Below are 17,113 nucleotides of genomic sequence, written 5' to 3'. Positions count from 1 at the left end.
TAACCTAGACAAAGAAACCTCTGTCAGTAGAACACTTTAGCTGCAAAAACTGATGACCTGAAGAACAGGGTTGACAAGATGCGACTGGTCAGTTCACTGCTCTGAAGGAGAGGCACCCTTTATTTGTGGCTGCCTAGGGAAGGCCAGTTACAACGCAGAAAAGCTAAGAAATGGTAGGAGAAAGTGGAGAAACAAACAGGGAAAGAGTGAAAAACTGGACATAAGAAAAATGGAAGGTATAGAAGAAACAGCAACTTTTACAGTTGATTGTGCACAGTTTCAGAAGAGTATAGCGACCACTGTTACATTGTTGGCCCCCCGTGATCTCCCAGTATTTGCCTCTGTGTAGTCCTCTTTCTTAGAACCTGAGTTGGGAGTATGACTTATTTTAATTAACTGCAAGTGGCAGAGTGATGCTCTATCAGTTCTTGTTCTAAGCCTTAAGAAGTTCTGCTTTTGTTCTCTGCAGAGCCATGATCTGCTTTATAAGAATTCTGTTAGCCTGCTAGAGCTATGTGGAGAGGCTGTCAGAAAAGCCACATAAGAGGGAGAGGCCCTGAGAGACGAGCCTGGCCATCCCAGTGTCTCAGTCAAGCCCAGGCCCCTGCTGACCTGCCAGCTGAATGAATCCACGTGAGTAGCCATCAGTAAGATCAACAGAAGGGTCACTCAGCCAAGCCCAGCCCAGATTGCAGAATTATGAGCAGATAAAATGTTCATTGTTTCAAGCCACTAATTTTTGAGGTGATTTGTTATACAGCAAAATATAGCTCCTGGCATGTTAAAATGAAGTCAGTGATCAAGACCCAGTGACTCTACTCTCTGAGACAGTATCGTGTGGATTGAAGATGCACGTCTGGGACCAAAGCAAGCTTGGTTCAAATCCTTACTTTGTCACTTTTTAGCTCTTATGGCCTTGGGCAAGTTATTTAATCTTTCTGGGGCTCAGTCTTGTTATCTGTGAAGTGAGAGAAATATTTCTTCTCTCACAAGATAGTTAAGAAATGAAATGAGTGAAAGTTTGGGGCACAAATTAAGTACCCACCAAATCTTATATTATTTGTCATATTCCATTTCCTTCCTGTGGTTCCCTCACCCCCTGAGGGGATAAAAGTGATCCAAACTACATTAACTCTTTAGGGTAGCCCTGTGACCTGCTAAAGGCAGTTCTGTCATAGGTCAGTTTTGCACTGCGTATGTATATTTGACAAACAATTGTTGTGTTTATATGAAAAAGAGGTAAACTCCTAAAATACAGGTGATGGATTTTTTAAATGATAGCAGGTTTGTGGGGCACTGCTGGAGACAGTGCACATTAGTGTCCATGTCCCAGACCGCCTACACCTGCTCCTCTGCAGTATTACAGCTGTTTATTAGACTAAGCTGGGGTCACCAAGGAATATTGAAGTCACATTCAGCTTATTTTATTGCAGAAGGCATGAAGGCACATGCTGTATTTCCATTTGGTTTTCACAAAAAAGCATTACTATCTCAATGGTTTGTGAAGTTCACTTAGGCAAAAATTGCAGATTTCGAGGTAGTACTGCATAAAATTTGGTGTTTGTTGAGTCCTTGTCTTCATACTGGAACGAATTAAGTCCTATATTGAGTGACTAAATTATGTGCAGACACCAAGAGAAAACACACACACACACACACGAAAGAAAGGATTAAGGAAAAAAGAAATAAACCTGCTCTGGCCTCAGTTTCCAATTTGTAAAATGAGAAAGCCAGACTAGAAGGTTCTCCAAGGTCACTTCCAGCTCTGAGTTTTAGCAGACATCTCAAATTCTGTGCGTTTATTAGCCCTTTGTGAGATTAAAAACACAGGTTGTTCTCCAGCAAAACTTTAATTGCAGAGCTTTAATTAGAAAAAAATCAAAATACTCTTTCAGATTATGCTTTTTTAATTTTAGTTTTAATTGTGTTTTTATTGTTTCCATATTATTTTAAAAGAGAGATGAAAGCTGCAATTTGACAAATTGCTACACCCGTTTCCTTGCCATACAACTGCCCTAGCAAGTTAACTTAAAACAATTTTCTAAAATGTATTTTTAATGAGAAACTTAGACCCCTGAAATTTGTATAAGACATTTTTTTCCTTCAGACCTCTTATAGGGCTGTAGAGTTTCCATACCTCAGTGCCAAGAGCATGGCAGAGGAATTTGGCTCAGCTTAGTAATTACCTTGTGTTAGTCTAGCTCAAAGTTGTTTTTCTCTTAATGGCTTAAGAGAGCCATTCAAATGCTTTGATTCTAGTAATAAAAGTTCTAATGGGCAAGGTAGGTGAATGCCCATGTAATGTTTAGCCTATTAAACTGGCCATATCCAAAGCTTATGCAGAGTAAATTCTTACTAGGGACTCTGAATAAGGGCAGGTCAACGTGGAAAAAAGCATGAGAAAATAAGAGAGCTAAAGTAAGTCTGGGAATGTCCTTCCTCTCTCCAGCTAAGGTCCTGATTATAGTGGACATTTATTTTTGCCTTCTTTCATGGCAAGGGGGAAAGAGCTCCCCAAAGTCTCCCTGTGTGCTTCCAGAATGTTGATTCACCCACAGGCTTCACAGTGGACCATGTATATGAGACCACAGTTTCTCAGATTGTCTGTGGTGAAGGACCAGTTTGCTTCATCTCCCACACCCCCATCCACTGTGGACTGGTACTTGTATAAAATATAGTAAAAATGAATCACTGGAAAAATGACACACGAACTATGACATACAAAATATAAGCCTCAGTTTTTATTATTAAATTTAATTACTCTCTCAAATTGCAGTACAAGTTTCTAACCATCCTCAGTTTCTATACTTACCTTTTTTTTTTTTAGAACATCTTTATTGGAGTATAATTGCTTTACAATGGTGTGTTAGTTTCTGCTGTATAACACAGTGAATCAGCTATATGTATACATATATCTCCATATCTCCTCCCTCTTGCGTGTCCCTCCCACCCTCCCTATCCCAACCCTCTAGGTGGCCGCAAAGAACCGAGCTGATCTCCCTGTGCTATGCGGCTGTTTCCCACTAGCTATCTATTTTACATTTGGTGGTGTATATATGTCCATGCCACTCTCTCACTTCGTCCCAGCTTCCCCTTCCCCCTCCCCGTGTCCTCAAGTCCATTCTCTGTGTCTTCATTCCTGTCCTGCCCCTAGGTTCTTCAGAACCATTTTTGTTTGTTTAGATTCCATATATATGTGTTAGCATATGGTATTTGTTTTTCTCTTTCTGACTTATTTCACTCCATATGACAGACTCTAGGTCCATCCACCTCACTACAAATAACTCAATTTCATTTCTTTTTATGGCTGAGTAATATTCCATTGTCTATACTTATCTTGTTGCAGATGGTAGCAAAAATGTGGTAACAGGCATTGGTCCACGGACCACACTTTGAGTAGCACTGACCTAGACTAGGCCAGTAGTATTCTCTGGTTCCCAGTAATTAATGCATGGGTGTTCTTATGACCTGAGCTGGTCCCAGTCACTTGGATGTTGGGACTTTGGTTGAGAAACTGGGACAACAATTCTGTTTTTCCTGGCTGGATGCCATCTTGGGACTATAAGAGAAGTGGCTTGAGAATGAGTCAACACCAAGAAAGCAGAACCAAGAGGTAGCAAGTCAGAAACTGAATCTGCTCCTGTGTTGTAGAGCAGTAGAAGCCAATAAATTAAAATTTTTGCTCAAGCTAGAATTCATTAGGTTTTCTATCATCTGCACGAGAAAGAGTCCTATGTGATATAATTTGCATATCTCCCCCTAACTCTCAGTTACCTTTCCAGTCATCTTTCCAAAACAGAGATCTGGGAATGCCATTCTTCTGGTTTTGAAAACCTTAGCTTCCCACTGCCTTGGTCCAGAGTTCAGGCTTCTTAAACTGTCATTCAAAGCATTCACAGTTGAGTCCCCTTCTTCTTCAGCCTAATTTTTTTTGCTACTCTCATCCTCAGACACATGCCCAATGCTTTAGTGTGACCAGACATGCACTTTTATGTATGTTATAGGTTTGCTCATGTTCACTTTGGCTGGCTTGCACTTTCTCTTCCCACACCCTCTTCTGATTTTCTAAGAATAGAAACTTGAGAACATAAGGTGTTCGTTACTTTTAAATGTTAAGCGTTATGCATCACCATCATTCCTGCTGACTCAAGGGCTAATTTTAAGAGTGTTGGCAGGAGGGCAAATTGATGCACCCAGACATTTGACAAAAATTGCATTTAGACTCCAAAGCCTTCATTTCATAGGGAGTCTGATATGGTTATATTACCAAAATCTCAGAAAACAACAAACTTAGACAAAGTGTGACTTTAAGTTATTGCAAAAATGAATAAGCAAGAAATGAAAACATATGTCCGCACCAAAATGTGTACACAAATGTTCATAGCAGCTTTATTCATAATAGCCGAAAGTGGAAACAAACCAAATGTTCATCAGCTGATCAGTGTATAAACAAAATGTGGTATATCCGTAAAATGAAATATTACTTGCCATGAAAATAAGTGAAGTACTGATACATGTTACAACATGGACTAACCTTGAAAACATTATGCTAAGTGAAAGAAGCCAGATATGAAAGGCCACATATTGTATAATTCCATTTATATGAATGTCTGGAGTTGACAAATCTATAGAGAAAGTAGAATAGTGGTAACCTAGGGCTGGGGAGAGTGATGAGATTGAAGGGTGAAGGCTAGGGGGAACAGAGTTTCTTTTTTAGAGTGATGAAAATGTTCTCAAATTGGTTGTAGTGATGGATGCACAACATTGTGAATATACTAAAAGTCATTGAACTGTACACTTTTAATGGGTGAATTATATGGTATGTGAATTATGCCTCAACAACGTGTTTTTTTAAAAAAAAGAGTTTATAGGAGCTTTATTCATAGGTGCCAAAACTGGGAAGCAACAAGATGTCTAAGGTGAATGGGTAAATCAACTGTGGTACATCCAGACAACTGAATAGTATTCATTCAACACTGAAAAAAATGAGCTATTCAGCCATGAAAATACATGCAGGAACCTTAAATGCATATTACTAAGTGAAAGAAGCCAATCTGAAAAGGCTACATACACACTGTATGATTTCAACTCTATGACATTCTGGAAAAGGCAAAACACTGGAGACAGTAAAAAGATTGGTGGTTGCCAGGAGTTAGGGTGGAGGATGCGGTGAAGAGGCAGAGCACAGAGGATTTTCAGGGCCGTGAAACTACTCTGTGTGATACTACAATGGGGGATACATGTCACTATACACTTGTCTAAACTCATGTAGACTATGGGCTCTGGGTGATAATGAAATGTCAATGTAGGTACGATTGTAACACATGTCCCACTCTGGTGCTGGATTTTTTTTTTTTAATTTCCTTCCTCCCTCCCTCCCTCCCTCCCTCCCTCTCTCCCTCCCTCCCTCTCTCCCTCCCTCCTTTCTTTCCTTTCCTTTCCTTTCCTTTCCTTTCCTTTCCTTTCCTTTCCTTTCCTTTCCTTTCTGCTGTGTTGGGTCTTCTTTTGCTGCAGGCAGGCTTTCTCTAGTTGCAGTGAGCGGGGGCTACTCTTCGTTGCGGTGTACAGGCTTCTCATTGCAGTGGCTTCTCTTGTTGTGGAGCATGGGCTCTAGGTACGCGGGCTTCAGTAGTTGTGGCTTGCGGGCTCAGTAGTTGTGGCTCACAGGCTCTAGAGCACTGCCTCAGTAGTTGTGGTGCACAGGCTTAGCTGCTCCGTGGCATATAGGGTCTTCCCGGACCAGGGATCGAACCCATGTCCCCTGCATTGGCAGGCGTAACCACTGCGCCACCAGGGAAGTCCTGGTGCTGGATGTTGATAGTGGAAGAGGTTGTGTGTGTGTGTGGAGGGGTGTTGGGGGGGTCAGATGGCATATGGGAACTCTGTATTTTCTGCTCAGTTTTGCTGTGATTGAACCTTAAACTGCTCTAAAAATTAAAGTCTAAAGAAAGAAGAAAAAGAAGATGAGGAGGAAGGGGGTGAGGAACAGGAAGAGGGCCAGGGCAAGGACGGAGAGGAGGAGGAGGAGGTGAGCTCACAAGGCCCATCTCAGTTGGCACCACCTCTGAAATTTTCCCTGCGTCTCTCTTGTCTCCCTCCTGGCAGAAGAATTAATTGCTCCTTTACCTGTATTTTCATTGTGTTCTTATTCCTACTTCTTTTATAGTTTGTATCACTTTATTATAGTTGTTTGCAGGCCTTACTTACTGAACTATGACCTGCCTGAGGGCAGAGGCAATGCCTTATTTTCTTGATACTTCTACTGGAAATACTACATGGTAGAGTTCAATGAAAGTGTGGTGTGTGTATGAATGAAGAACATCTTAAAGCGGCAGTGTTAAGTGCAGTTTTAAAGGATTCTGCTCTAGAATCTGTTGTTCTTCAGGCTTTTTGGTAACCTAAAAAAAGCTCCCTCTACGTGGCTCATCCCTGGGACTGTGGCCAGGATGTGAGTGAGGGCACTGAGGACATGTGACAATCCTAGACGAACGACTTATCCCTACTGAGTCTCCTCCAACAGGCAGCATACTATTCTAGTACAGCTTTTGGAAAATACTCTTCCTTGGGGATAATCTAACCATGTGCAGCCTGAAATCTGGGACCAGACTTCTGTGTGGTGACGAAGGTCAACTGGGAAGATGTCATTGGGTGGAGAGGAGAAGATCTCACTCTACTAAAAGCCACCACTGCCACCTCAGGATGGCTGCCTGAAATGCTCTGGTGAGAGTTTTATTACAAGGCTTTGGGGTTAGATATACGTAAAATGTGTGAAATGTGTTCCTGGGAGGGATGACGTTTTAAACTTTTATTATTCATTTATACCTTACTGAGAGTCATATGTAATAGAGTTCTTGAAAGTAGGTTTTAAGAGGGCAATAGAGAAAACCTAGCAAGATACTGGTGCTAAGAATGAAAAGGAAAAGGTACGTAAGAGGTGATAGGATGCCAAAAATAGCTTTTCTTTACTTCCCAAATTTGGCATCATTTAATGGATAAAGTGAATATTCTCAATCACATAACCACTTTAATTTTAGTACCAGGGCACACTTTTTAAGAAGTCACTTATTTATATTGTTTAAAATAGTAGCATTGAGAATGTGGGGAATTTAGTAGTCAGGGCTCTACTACTTACTTGCTGAACAATCTAAGGAAGTTTCTTCCCGTCTCTGAGCTTCAGTTTTATTCACTGATAAAATGGGCACAATAATACCTGTACTGTTTACATCACAGGATGTTTGTGAAAATCCACTGAGATCACTGAAAGGAAAATGTTTTATAAATTTATAATTTATAATTGATGTTAGTCTAAGAAGGATAAGTGCTGTGAACTTCTCCTACTAAATACCAATGGAGTTTATTTGTGGTTGGTACAAAAAGCAAAAAAAAAGCAAAAAAAAGTACTGTACATTTAGTCCTTTGTTTCTTTAAATTTTGAAGGAGCTCTACCAGGTTCTGAAAAGGAATCTTATTAACATTTTGGGAAAAGCCTTTTTGTTGAAACTTCTTGTAAGTTTTACACGCAAGGCACACAAATGTATGTAAGGATATCTAGCCAACGTGTGCCCTTTTAAAAGAGAAAAGCTCTTCTTTAACCATCTTCTCCAAGAATCGTTAATTTGTATCAGAAAATTGGAGAGGCGTGCAGGGATACCTTCCTAAGGAGCATAAAATGTCTGAGCAGTTATCACCCATAGCATCTGTCCCTTCTCTGATCTATTCCAGAGATCACTTGCCAATTCACAAATGCCATGGGGGACCTCTCCTGTGTGGTTATGTAACTCTTGACCTGTGTAGGGCTTTCCCCTAAAACTGCACCATGAGGTCCTTAAGGACAGAGGCTGTGACTTACAGGTACTTGTGTCTCCTAGTTTCCAGCAGTAAATATTTATTAAATGAAAACTTGGCTGAGGCTGTATATCAAGGTCAGGAGGAAGTGGTGCCTCTTGGCAGATTTTATCCTCAGGGTAGGTTACCTGTTCCTGCATAATTGAAAGAAGACTCTGTGGGTTTGAAGGCTGTCTATCCCTTTCACAGGAGATCAAGTAACTGTGCTAGGCCATGGGTGTCAAATAAAGGGCACCACAGTTCAAGAAAGACATGAGAGATTAGGAGACAGTTCAGAGAACAGCTATCATGAAGATAAAGAGTTTAGAAAGGAAAATGTAGGAAGAGGGGAGGGAAATACTGGGATTATTTAAACCTGACGAGAGGAGCCTGAAAAAAAGCGTGGCAGGTAGTTGATTTTCAAACATTTATGGGGATGATTATATAGAGCAGAGCTTCTCAGCCTTTGTGGCAAGGCACACTTAAGAAAAGATTATATTTACAGAGCCCACAAGGATAATCAGGTAAGGCTGCTCAAGGCTTGATTCTTCTCTAAGGCTTTGACATTCCTAGGTCCCACCCTGCCACCAGAGGACTTAGGACAGCCTTTGGGTAGTGTTACGGACAGAATATTTGTGTCCCACCAAACTCATATGTTGAAACCCTAAGCCCAATACGATATCATAGTATTAGGAGATGGGGCCTTTGGGAGGTGATTAGGTCATAACAGTGGAGCCTTCATGAATGGAATTAGTGCTCTTACAGAAGAGACCTCACAGAGCTCTCTCCCCACTTTTTCTGCAGGGTTGCTGGGAGAAGACAGCTGTTTACGAACCAGGAAGTAGGTCTCACCAGACACAGAATCTGCTGTTGCCTTCATTTCGGACTTCCCAGCCTCCAGAACTATGAGAAATAAGTGTTTGTTGTTTAAGCCCCCAGTCTATGGTGTTTTGTTACGGCAGCCCAAACTGACTAGGGCAGGGATTTGTGCACATGTTAGAAAATTGACATAGAGTGCAGCGACTGTCTGTATTTTAGGTAGAGTAAGAAGAAGTAGGGTCAAAACAAAAGATGGAAGGTTGGAATAAAATGAGAAAACACTTTATTCTTAGATTTGAAAATACCAGATTGGTTTGTCAAAGGGTGTGTGTGTGTGTAGCATGTCCTAAAAGTCTTTATGCAGTTTAAGCTTCACTAACTTCAGAAAAATAAGTGCTACAGACTTCTCCTCAAGATCTCGTGAAGGTTTAATTATTTACATTTATTTTATAGTAACTTAAGTTTTGTGAATGTTGAATAATGAATTATTCATTTTAATTATTTGAGTCAGCCCCTCTGACTGAAGATGGTAACGGCTGACTGCAACAAAAAGCAAAATTTCCTATTCAACATTCACAAAACTGGATAAAAGAACTTCTAAGTTCTTTATAACTGGGTTTGTGTAGCGAAAAGATTCTATAGGAAAGATGGATTTAAGGACATATATGATCCTGAGTATAAATGTGTGGGTACAAGCAAAAATTCCAGACAGTATTTCAGACATTTAAGGCAGTGGAATTGGTGAGACCCAAGTCAAGTTTCTATCAAACAGTAAAGGGGACCCAGGTAGTATCTGGGTTACAGATGGGACAAGCAGAAAACTTCATTACTGTAAATATATGAAACCATGAAAGGATGGAGTTGGAAAATAGGGTAGGGCAGAGGGACCTGGAAGGCCCAGCAGCGGCGGAAGGGTCTGCTGAACTGGTGGGTGGGGGGAGGGGCTGTGGACACACCCTCTCCATGTTGTCCCCTCCCCCACACTCAAACGCTTTGTGACTCTTCAGTGCTCTGTGATGCAGGCCTGGGACTGCGCCCGCACTCTCAGTGCTCAGTAACTTCAGGCAGCCTTGTGATTCAGATAATGGAATTCAGAAAATGGAATGCGCTCTCATTTTTGAACAGCGCTACTGACCCATGTCTGAGCTTTGGCTCAACATCCTTGGATATTGATCAAAACCTCATCATCCCGTGCGGGTTGGGGTTGCTTCTTCTGTTCCTGTGGTACCTGGTGAGCTTGCCATTTTCACCTACCTTCAGTAAAACCAAAGACATCCGAAAGGTAAGTACCCCTGGGTGAGCCCCCAACAGAGATTCTTTATTGTTGTTTCCATTTCTATTCCCACATTTTAAAATGAGTTTGGTTGGCTCAGAGAGACACCTAAGATGGGAAGTTCAAGGAGAGGATAGAATATCATCCTTCTAGGGAAAGAGGCCAGGCAGGGCCAGGGGTTCAGGGAGGACTAAGGCTTCCAGTTGAAGCCCATGGCCCATCTGAGTGTTTGGAGATTCCAGGATAAAATCCCAAGCAATAACTTTGCAGTAACTTTGTGGCCCTGGGTTGGGTTATTTAGAGAGTTTGGGATCTCTGCAGGAGAACAGTTCCCCAATGCTTGATCATGAGTCACATTCTCACGTCAGGCATCACTCGACAGAGCCTTCCTTTGTGCTGGGCTGATCAGAGCAGCAATGCTGAGTCTCTGAGAGCCTCTGAGCAGAGGCTGGAGCCTGAGCTCCAGGATACAGGGTCCTATCTGAGGGACATGGACGTGACTGTTGGCCTCAGATGCTGTGCCCTCCTTGGGCTGATGACTTCTGACTGAGAATATCAAGTGTGGACCTCATAGACAAAAGTCCTTCTTTGAGTTTGTCAAAGAAGAAAAAAATTGAAAGCATTTTTAAGCCTTTAAAATTGAAAAAAGGAAGGAACATAAAGTTCTATTAATTAAAATAGAGTCATATTATTCATGGATAATGAATATCCGAGTTTCCTAGAGAGGAGTGAGAGAAATGAGCCCCAGCCCTTCATTCTTTTCTTTCTGTTCTCAGCATCAGGGCAGAGCCAAGAGGAGAAGGAAAGGTGGAACACCGAAAGGTAAGGTTCTGCCTATCCCATCTGAACTCTCCAAGGGTGACCCTTCCTGCCTTTTCCATGAGGTCCAAGGTCCCTGATCTCTGAGGATGTCAACTGCTAGATACAGTTTCTCTCAGAAACCAGAGTTCTCAGAGGAGAGGCTTATGGGAAGGCAGTCAGAGCCTGAGACACTTCTCAGATTCCCTGCTCTGCTCATTGCTGGGCATGAAGCAGTGATGGACCTGGGCAATGGGTGTTTCCCAACAGGTGGCCATGTGAGATGTCAAGAGTCAGAACTTCTGTGTCCTGACTTTGTAAAAGTCCTTTGACTTCCTGGATGATCAGATTCCTCTCTAAGGCAACACTGATCTCTGGGCTTCACATGGTGTTTTTGAGCATCACATGAGATAAAATGCATGTGCAAGTGCTTTACAAGAAGCAACATACACATGTTAATGTCATTGACCATTTGACCTCATCTACTGATTCTTGGGTCTTTCAGAGTCTAATATCCCAATGGTTTCCCGTAAGGGGACTCCTTATACCTATGCTTCTACCTTCATTACATATAACCCACTCTCCTGGTTTCTCAGGTTGGAGCTGTCACCAGACAGAAACAGAGGAGAAAACGAAGCTGATTTCTATTCTGAAAAGGTGACTAGTCTTTCCCCTTCTTTCCTGATCCCTCCTTAGCATGTTCTATGCATTCCAGGGATTCAGTGCCACCTGCTGTAGTCCTGGCAGGGGGTAGCATAGGAATGAGTATGTGATGAAGGCCTTGAGATGAGGGCTACTGAGCGTGTTGTGAACTCATGGATGTAGAGCAATGTGAAGGGGCAGCAGGCTTCAAATGACCCCCCCCCCCCGCCAGGCCAGCAGGTCCCCCTTTCCTTGTTCTGGTCCTGGTTGCATCTTTGTACTTCCTGTCTTCTGCAGCCCCCTGGGCCGGCATGATGACACCACCCGCTTTCGTCAACTCTTATGTCCAGACCCCTTCTGCGAGGTGTGTAATAAGGCAACTGCTGAGGTCAATCGGATGCTATTCCCGGAGGCCCTGGAAGATTCTACTTCCTCTGTGTCCCCGTTGGCTTCCACAGCTCCTGTGACTGAGTCATCGTTTACTCTGTCCCCTGCCTTCTCAACAGTCCCTCCAAGAGACATAACAGCAGCCTCTCTGCTTGAGCCTTCCCCACTGCCCCCCTCCGTTCTCTCCCCTAACCCAGTGACTCCCTTAGTTGACTTTTTTTCACCCTCACCACTGGGTCACTCTCTGGCACCAGAGCCTTTTCCTTCCTTGAATTCTGAATCCCCAGTGGACTATTCCCCACCCCAACCCCTTGCCTTTCCCCCTCTCCTACCACATGACACTCAGACAGCAGATCCTGTTCCCCCACGAGAGGCCACTTTGTCTCCGGATACCATTTTCTCTCTTGACCCCACCCTTTCCCAAGATATCAATCCCTTATCAGATTTGTCCCAGGCAGTGAATCACCCCGATTCTTCTGCTTGTCATCATGCACCACCAACTCTGTCTGTTTCACCACAGCCAGACTGCACTTTAACTGTCACTCAGTCTAAATCAATTGCCATCTTATTGAAGCCTGTTCCTGAGAACTCACTTCCAGAAAGCCCTGGTGTGTTGTCCACTTATGTCCCAGCACTCAGAGGCACTGATCATTCAAGCTTGTCAATTTCAGACTTCTCCTGGTGGCAAGCTCATGCCAAAGGCTTGTTCCCTTCCACGTTGGCACAATGTGATTTCAATCAAGAGTTTCTTGCCCTCCATTCTTCAGAGGCCTCTTTTGGGGGAGACCCTGCAGCCAACCTTGTAGAGCCTGGTAACCTCTCATTTCTCAGCCCTGATGTCCTGGCACTCCTGGAGAGACAAGTCCAAAAGAGGAGCGATTTCCTGATGTGGAAGGAAAAGGAAAATAAAAAAGATTCTTTTCCAGAACAAGTTAGGCCAGACTACCAACAAAATTCTTCACAGAAAATGTTAGAGTCAATTGCTGATAAGCGTGACTCAGCAGTCTGCCTTCCCTTCTGGAGCAGCAAAGACAAACCAAAGGAGCTGCATGTGCATCAGCAGCCCCCATATCCTAAGACCCTGGAGGACCATTTACAGCAAAAACCTATCCAGTTCTTCTGGGGTCTCCCATCTCTGCACAGCGAGTCCTTGCCCTCTGCTGTTCCTGTCTTGGCTGACAGTTCCTCAATCTTTATTTTCAATAGAAACTCGAATGCCTCCACAGGCCAAGAATCACCAGTGCTTCCCGATCCCCTACCTCTGTCCTTGCCTGAGATTCAGCCTGAACCCTTGCCTCAAACCCTGCCTCAATCTCAGCCCCTACCTCTCACTCAGGTCCAGTCCCAGGCCGACCCTCAATCCCCACTCCCTGTCATACCGTCTGATCCTCTACCCCAGATTAGGATCTGTGGAGTACATTTCCACAGACCTCAGGATGAGTCAGAGTCTCTCTCCTCATCTGAAATTCAACGGCTGGAATGGAACATCTTGCAGAAACAACAGGAAAATTTGTGGGGTTTACCCTCTGTGGTCCAAAGATCTCAGGAAGACTTCTGTCCATCAGCTCCTAAGACTCCTCGCCACCGGGCCCCCCAGGCCCATGTTTCAATCTCCATCCTTCCTGGGGAGTTTCCTCTCAGTGATGAACTTCGGAAGAAACTAGAGCATCACCTTCGAAAGAGGCTCATCCAACACCGGTGGGGCCTGCCCCGCAGAATCTACGAGTCTGTGTCACTGATGTTGCCTCCAAATAGTTTTTCAGAGGCATCTGAGTCGGAGAGCAATAATGAAGTCTCACTGATCTCTGTGTTTAAGAGTCAGAGTAGCAAAAATGTAAATGTTGGATTGAGCCAAACTGGAAGCTTCCATGAGAGGAGCTCAGAAATGTTCCAGCTAGAGGAAGATGTGGGGAAGGATCTGGGACACAGCCTAGACAATGGCCCAAAAGATCACCTGTTGAATGACCCAAAGAGCTCTTCAGGTAAGGATCTGGGGTATGACTCTGAGAAAGACCTAAACAGTCAGATGGTGAGTCTCTCAGAGAAAAATTCAAGGGTGTCAGCAGAGAGTCTAGGTCAGAGACAACTTGAAAATGTCCTAAAAGTACATTTGAGCAAGAAGTTTGAGGAAATAAATGAGGGTCGGCTCCCTGGGACTGTGCATAGTTCATGGCATGCTATGAAGCAAACATTGCTTCCTTCTGTGAAATCCCACACCCAAACAAAACAGAGAAGTTTGCCATCATCAGTGGGTGAGGCCTACTCCCTGAATACCTTCCAGGACCTGACTTTTGTTGATTCCAGTGCACAACAGATGCTGGAAGCCCATATTAAAAGGTTTCGTATGAGGATGTTGTGGGCCCTTCCCGCCAAGGTCCTTGAATCCATACAGATCTTTAAATTGAAAGATGCCTCATCCCAGTCCTTGTCTCATGCCAACTTGCCCTCCTCAACCAATGTGATTTCGGAGGCAGACTCCAAATCTGGGAGCTTCAAGTCCTTTAGAGGAAGCTCTAAATCTCTCCATGGAGACAAAGTGGGAGCAACAAATTCAGCCCCTGTCCTGGATCGTTCTCTCCCTGCCATCTCACCTGTGGGCAAAGGAGGACAGAGGGTCCTGAGACAATCACGCTCTGGTGTCAACCGTGGGCTGGCAGAGGATGTTCAGAGAATTAAGGATGCCAGACAGACTCGTCTGCCTGACTCACTCTGCATCACAGGGCAAGCAAGTCATAGACAGACTCAACTAGCCAACAGATATCCCCAAAAGCTGCTTGCAAAGCAAGCTGGGGCCAGATATGAGCCGAAGCATAAGAGTGTGAGTTCCAGTGATAAAGGAGAAATGCAACAGGGCAAAAAGGTGGAGAAGTCAGAACCTGTTTCCATGCCCAAATTGTCTAGGGAGGTATTCACAGCTGAGGAGCTTGATACTCTTCAATTAAAAACTAGTGACGTGTTGACAACTAGCAAGCCACGGAGCTCCCAAATGATAAATGTGAATGAGAATAAAGTAGAAACTACCGTGACCACTGAAAGCCCCCCACCCAAATTACCAGTTCCCCAAGATCCTAAATCATTAGACCTTAAAGAACAACTGTTCAGTGAGTTAAACTTTAAACTGGAGAACAGGGAGCATAGCCAGGCTCAAGGCCAACCCACTGACACATCCCTCACTTCAGATAACTTGACTTGCGAGGCCTCACTGACTCATGCCCAGGCTGTCTCAGGTGGGGACATGGGAGCTTCCCAGGTGCTGCGTGTCCATTTGGAGGACAGAGGAATCAGGACGGAGCAGCAGCAGGAACCTAAGCATGCCTTAAGGAGGTGCCAGGATAAGAATTTCCCACCAACTGCAAAGAGAGTGAGCCCTCTGGGGCCCAAGGCAGAAGAGCTTGGTGGAGGGGATACAGGGCTGGGGACATCCAAACTTAGGAGGAAGAGTTTCCCTACTCAGGACATGGTACTAGAGGAGACACTTGCGAGCAAGTCTTCCCAGACCCTATCACAGAAGGGACAGCCTCTTCCTGAAGGCCATATCAGAAAAAGAATGAAGCACTTCTTGCAATGGCTTTATTCTGGGATAAAATACAAAAGGCAAGAAGATGCCCAGGAAAAGAGCAGCCCCATATCAACTGTGCAGAACAGAGGCCTAGTTAAAAGTAGAGCTGCCTTTACTGGGACAACTGAAGCTCAGAAAATTGTGACAGACATCAGGAAGTTCCTAGAGGAGAAACTGGGGAGTCAGCATGCAATTGATGTCACCTGCTCTCCAGAGACCCTTCCTTTCCCAGTGCAGTTTAGGAAAACTCAGCGAAAGGTGGAAGTGCAGGTCCGGAAAGAGCCTGTCCAGGGGCATCCTTTCAACTACAGGGCTCCCTCCTGTAAAGTGACAAACACCAAGTCCTGCCATCAAGAAGCTATCTTTGCTGGCCAGGGTTATCCTCCAAGTACAAGACAGGTCAGAGATAAGAAGAGACAGCCCCAGAAAGTTGTGGCATTCAAGGACCAGCGACTGTGTCACAGACATCCCCCAGCAGTGTCCCACAGGGAGCCTGTGGCCCATCCAAGCCCCACCCGCAGGTGTCAAGCTGGCCAAGCACCCCTGGCTGCGCTCAGCACTGCTGAAGGCACTGTGTTCAGACATCTGTCTCTACTGTTTAGACAGAAAAGACTTCTCCAGAATTTCCAGGGAGGAAGACTTCCCATCCAGAAATAATTCCTTCCTTGTGGAGATTATTGATTCTCCCCAATAAATATTTATCTAATAATAGTGTATCTTTTCTGTGTTCTGGGTTTTGGGTAACTCAGGGCTCACGTGTAAGCGAAAGGAAGGAGATAGTTCAGCTCTTACTGATTGCTTCCTTTGGCTTTGGCTAAAAGGTGACCAGTCCTCTGGAGTTCTTGCTGAGAAATAGATATCGTGCCCCCTCCACCCCTGCCCCCCCCACCGCCCCAAAGCCCATTTCCTCCCTGATGAAATTTGAGGAGATGGGCTTTGTCTTCTGCCGCTTAGCTTAGCTTGACTTGCGAGGCTTAATGAAAATGTATAGCAGCCCACACCTCCCCCCTCACTGAACGTTTTATATCCTTTAGAGAAGTAGGGAAGATAGGTCTTTTATACTTGAGGAGGGTTAAGGACAGGTATACTTTCTGAAAATAATGCTGAAGAAGAAACAACAGCTTAATCATTATTTAGAACTCAGTGACCAGAAGCTCCTACGGGGGGCTGAACCCTGAATGGCACTATTTGGGCGGAGGTGTTGCTCTACTGGACCCTGGGCTAGTTGCCGTAGGGTCCAGGAACAGCACAGCAACTGCTTAAGAATCTGTCATGTGGGTCATGTTAATGTATCGGAAGAGCATACTTTAAACTTGACATGGAGGTTTCCTTACTAGGAAGGCACCCTGGGGAAGTGGTTCCCCTCCCTGGGTATTTTTTCAGGCTGCTCAGTTGATGACTTTTTTTTTTTGCAGAGGAAAAGCACCACTCAGCTGTCAGTGGTAGGAATGTTGACCAGGCAGCCACCTACCTCCCAGGGTAAAATACAGCTGAGAGTAAGCAAAAGATGTCTTAAAGTGGGTGGGAAAGTAAGAAAAAGTGAAGGGAAAGAATGTCCTTACTGGGTGAACAAAGTTCATGCCTCATCATTCCCATATTCTGACCCTGTCCTGCTCCCCCATTCCTCAATCTGATCCAAGCACCATGTCCTCGAGGCTGACCAGAGAACTGCACAGCACACTGATGCCTTATATCAAAAAGGCATGGGGGTGTCTTTGAGTACTAAAACAGTATATCCAAGGATGTCATCAAGATGGCATCCCCCTCTTTGGGGAAGGTGATCATGGTGCTTTCCTTCCATCTGTGCTTGA

At 44.3% G+C, this 17,113-nt stretch overlaps 1 protein-coding gene across 3 annotated transcripts in view; it reads left to right on the top strand.

Annotated features, from left to right (window-relative positions):
* Positions 1–16,011, top strand: part of LOC309663825 (spermatogenesis-associated protein 31D4-like) — a 210,537-nt gene extending 194,526 nt beyond the window's left edge. For 2 of the 3 annotated variants that reach the window (XM_082468361.1, XM_082468362.1), the window contains 4 exons: positions 9,769–9,925; positions 10,693–10,738; positions 11,311–11,371; positions 11,654–16,011. In XM_082468361.1, the coding sequence (XP_082324487.1) occupies positions 9,769–9,925; positions 10,693–10,738; positions 11,311–11,371; positions 11,654–15,959 (4,570 nt within the window). In that variant the 3' untranslated portion in view covers positions 15,960–16,011. Of the gene's footprint in view, positions 1–469; positions 634–8,628; positions 9,926–10,692; positions 10,739–11,310; positions 11,372–11,653 lie in introns of all 3 variants that reach the window. The other variant, XM_082468363.1, reaches the window with a different exon arrangement.
* Positions 16,012–17,113: the final 1,102 nt, after the last annotated feature.

Source organism: Balaenoptera physalus (genome assembly GCF_965194825.1).
Source record: "Balaenoptera physalus genome assembly, chromosome: 7".
NCBI classification, from domain to species: Eukaryota; Metazoa; Chordata; class Mammalia; order Artiodactyla; family Balaenopteridae; genus Balaenoptera; species Balaenoptera physalus.
The sequence above is the reverse complement of the archived record's forward strand: the minus strand, read 5'-3'. Positions and strand labels throughout refer to the sequence as shown.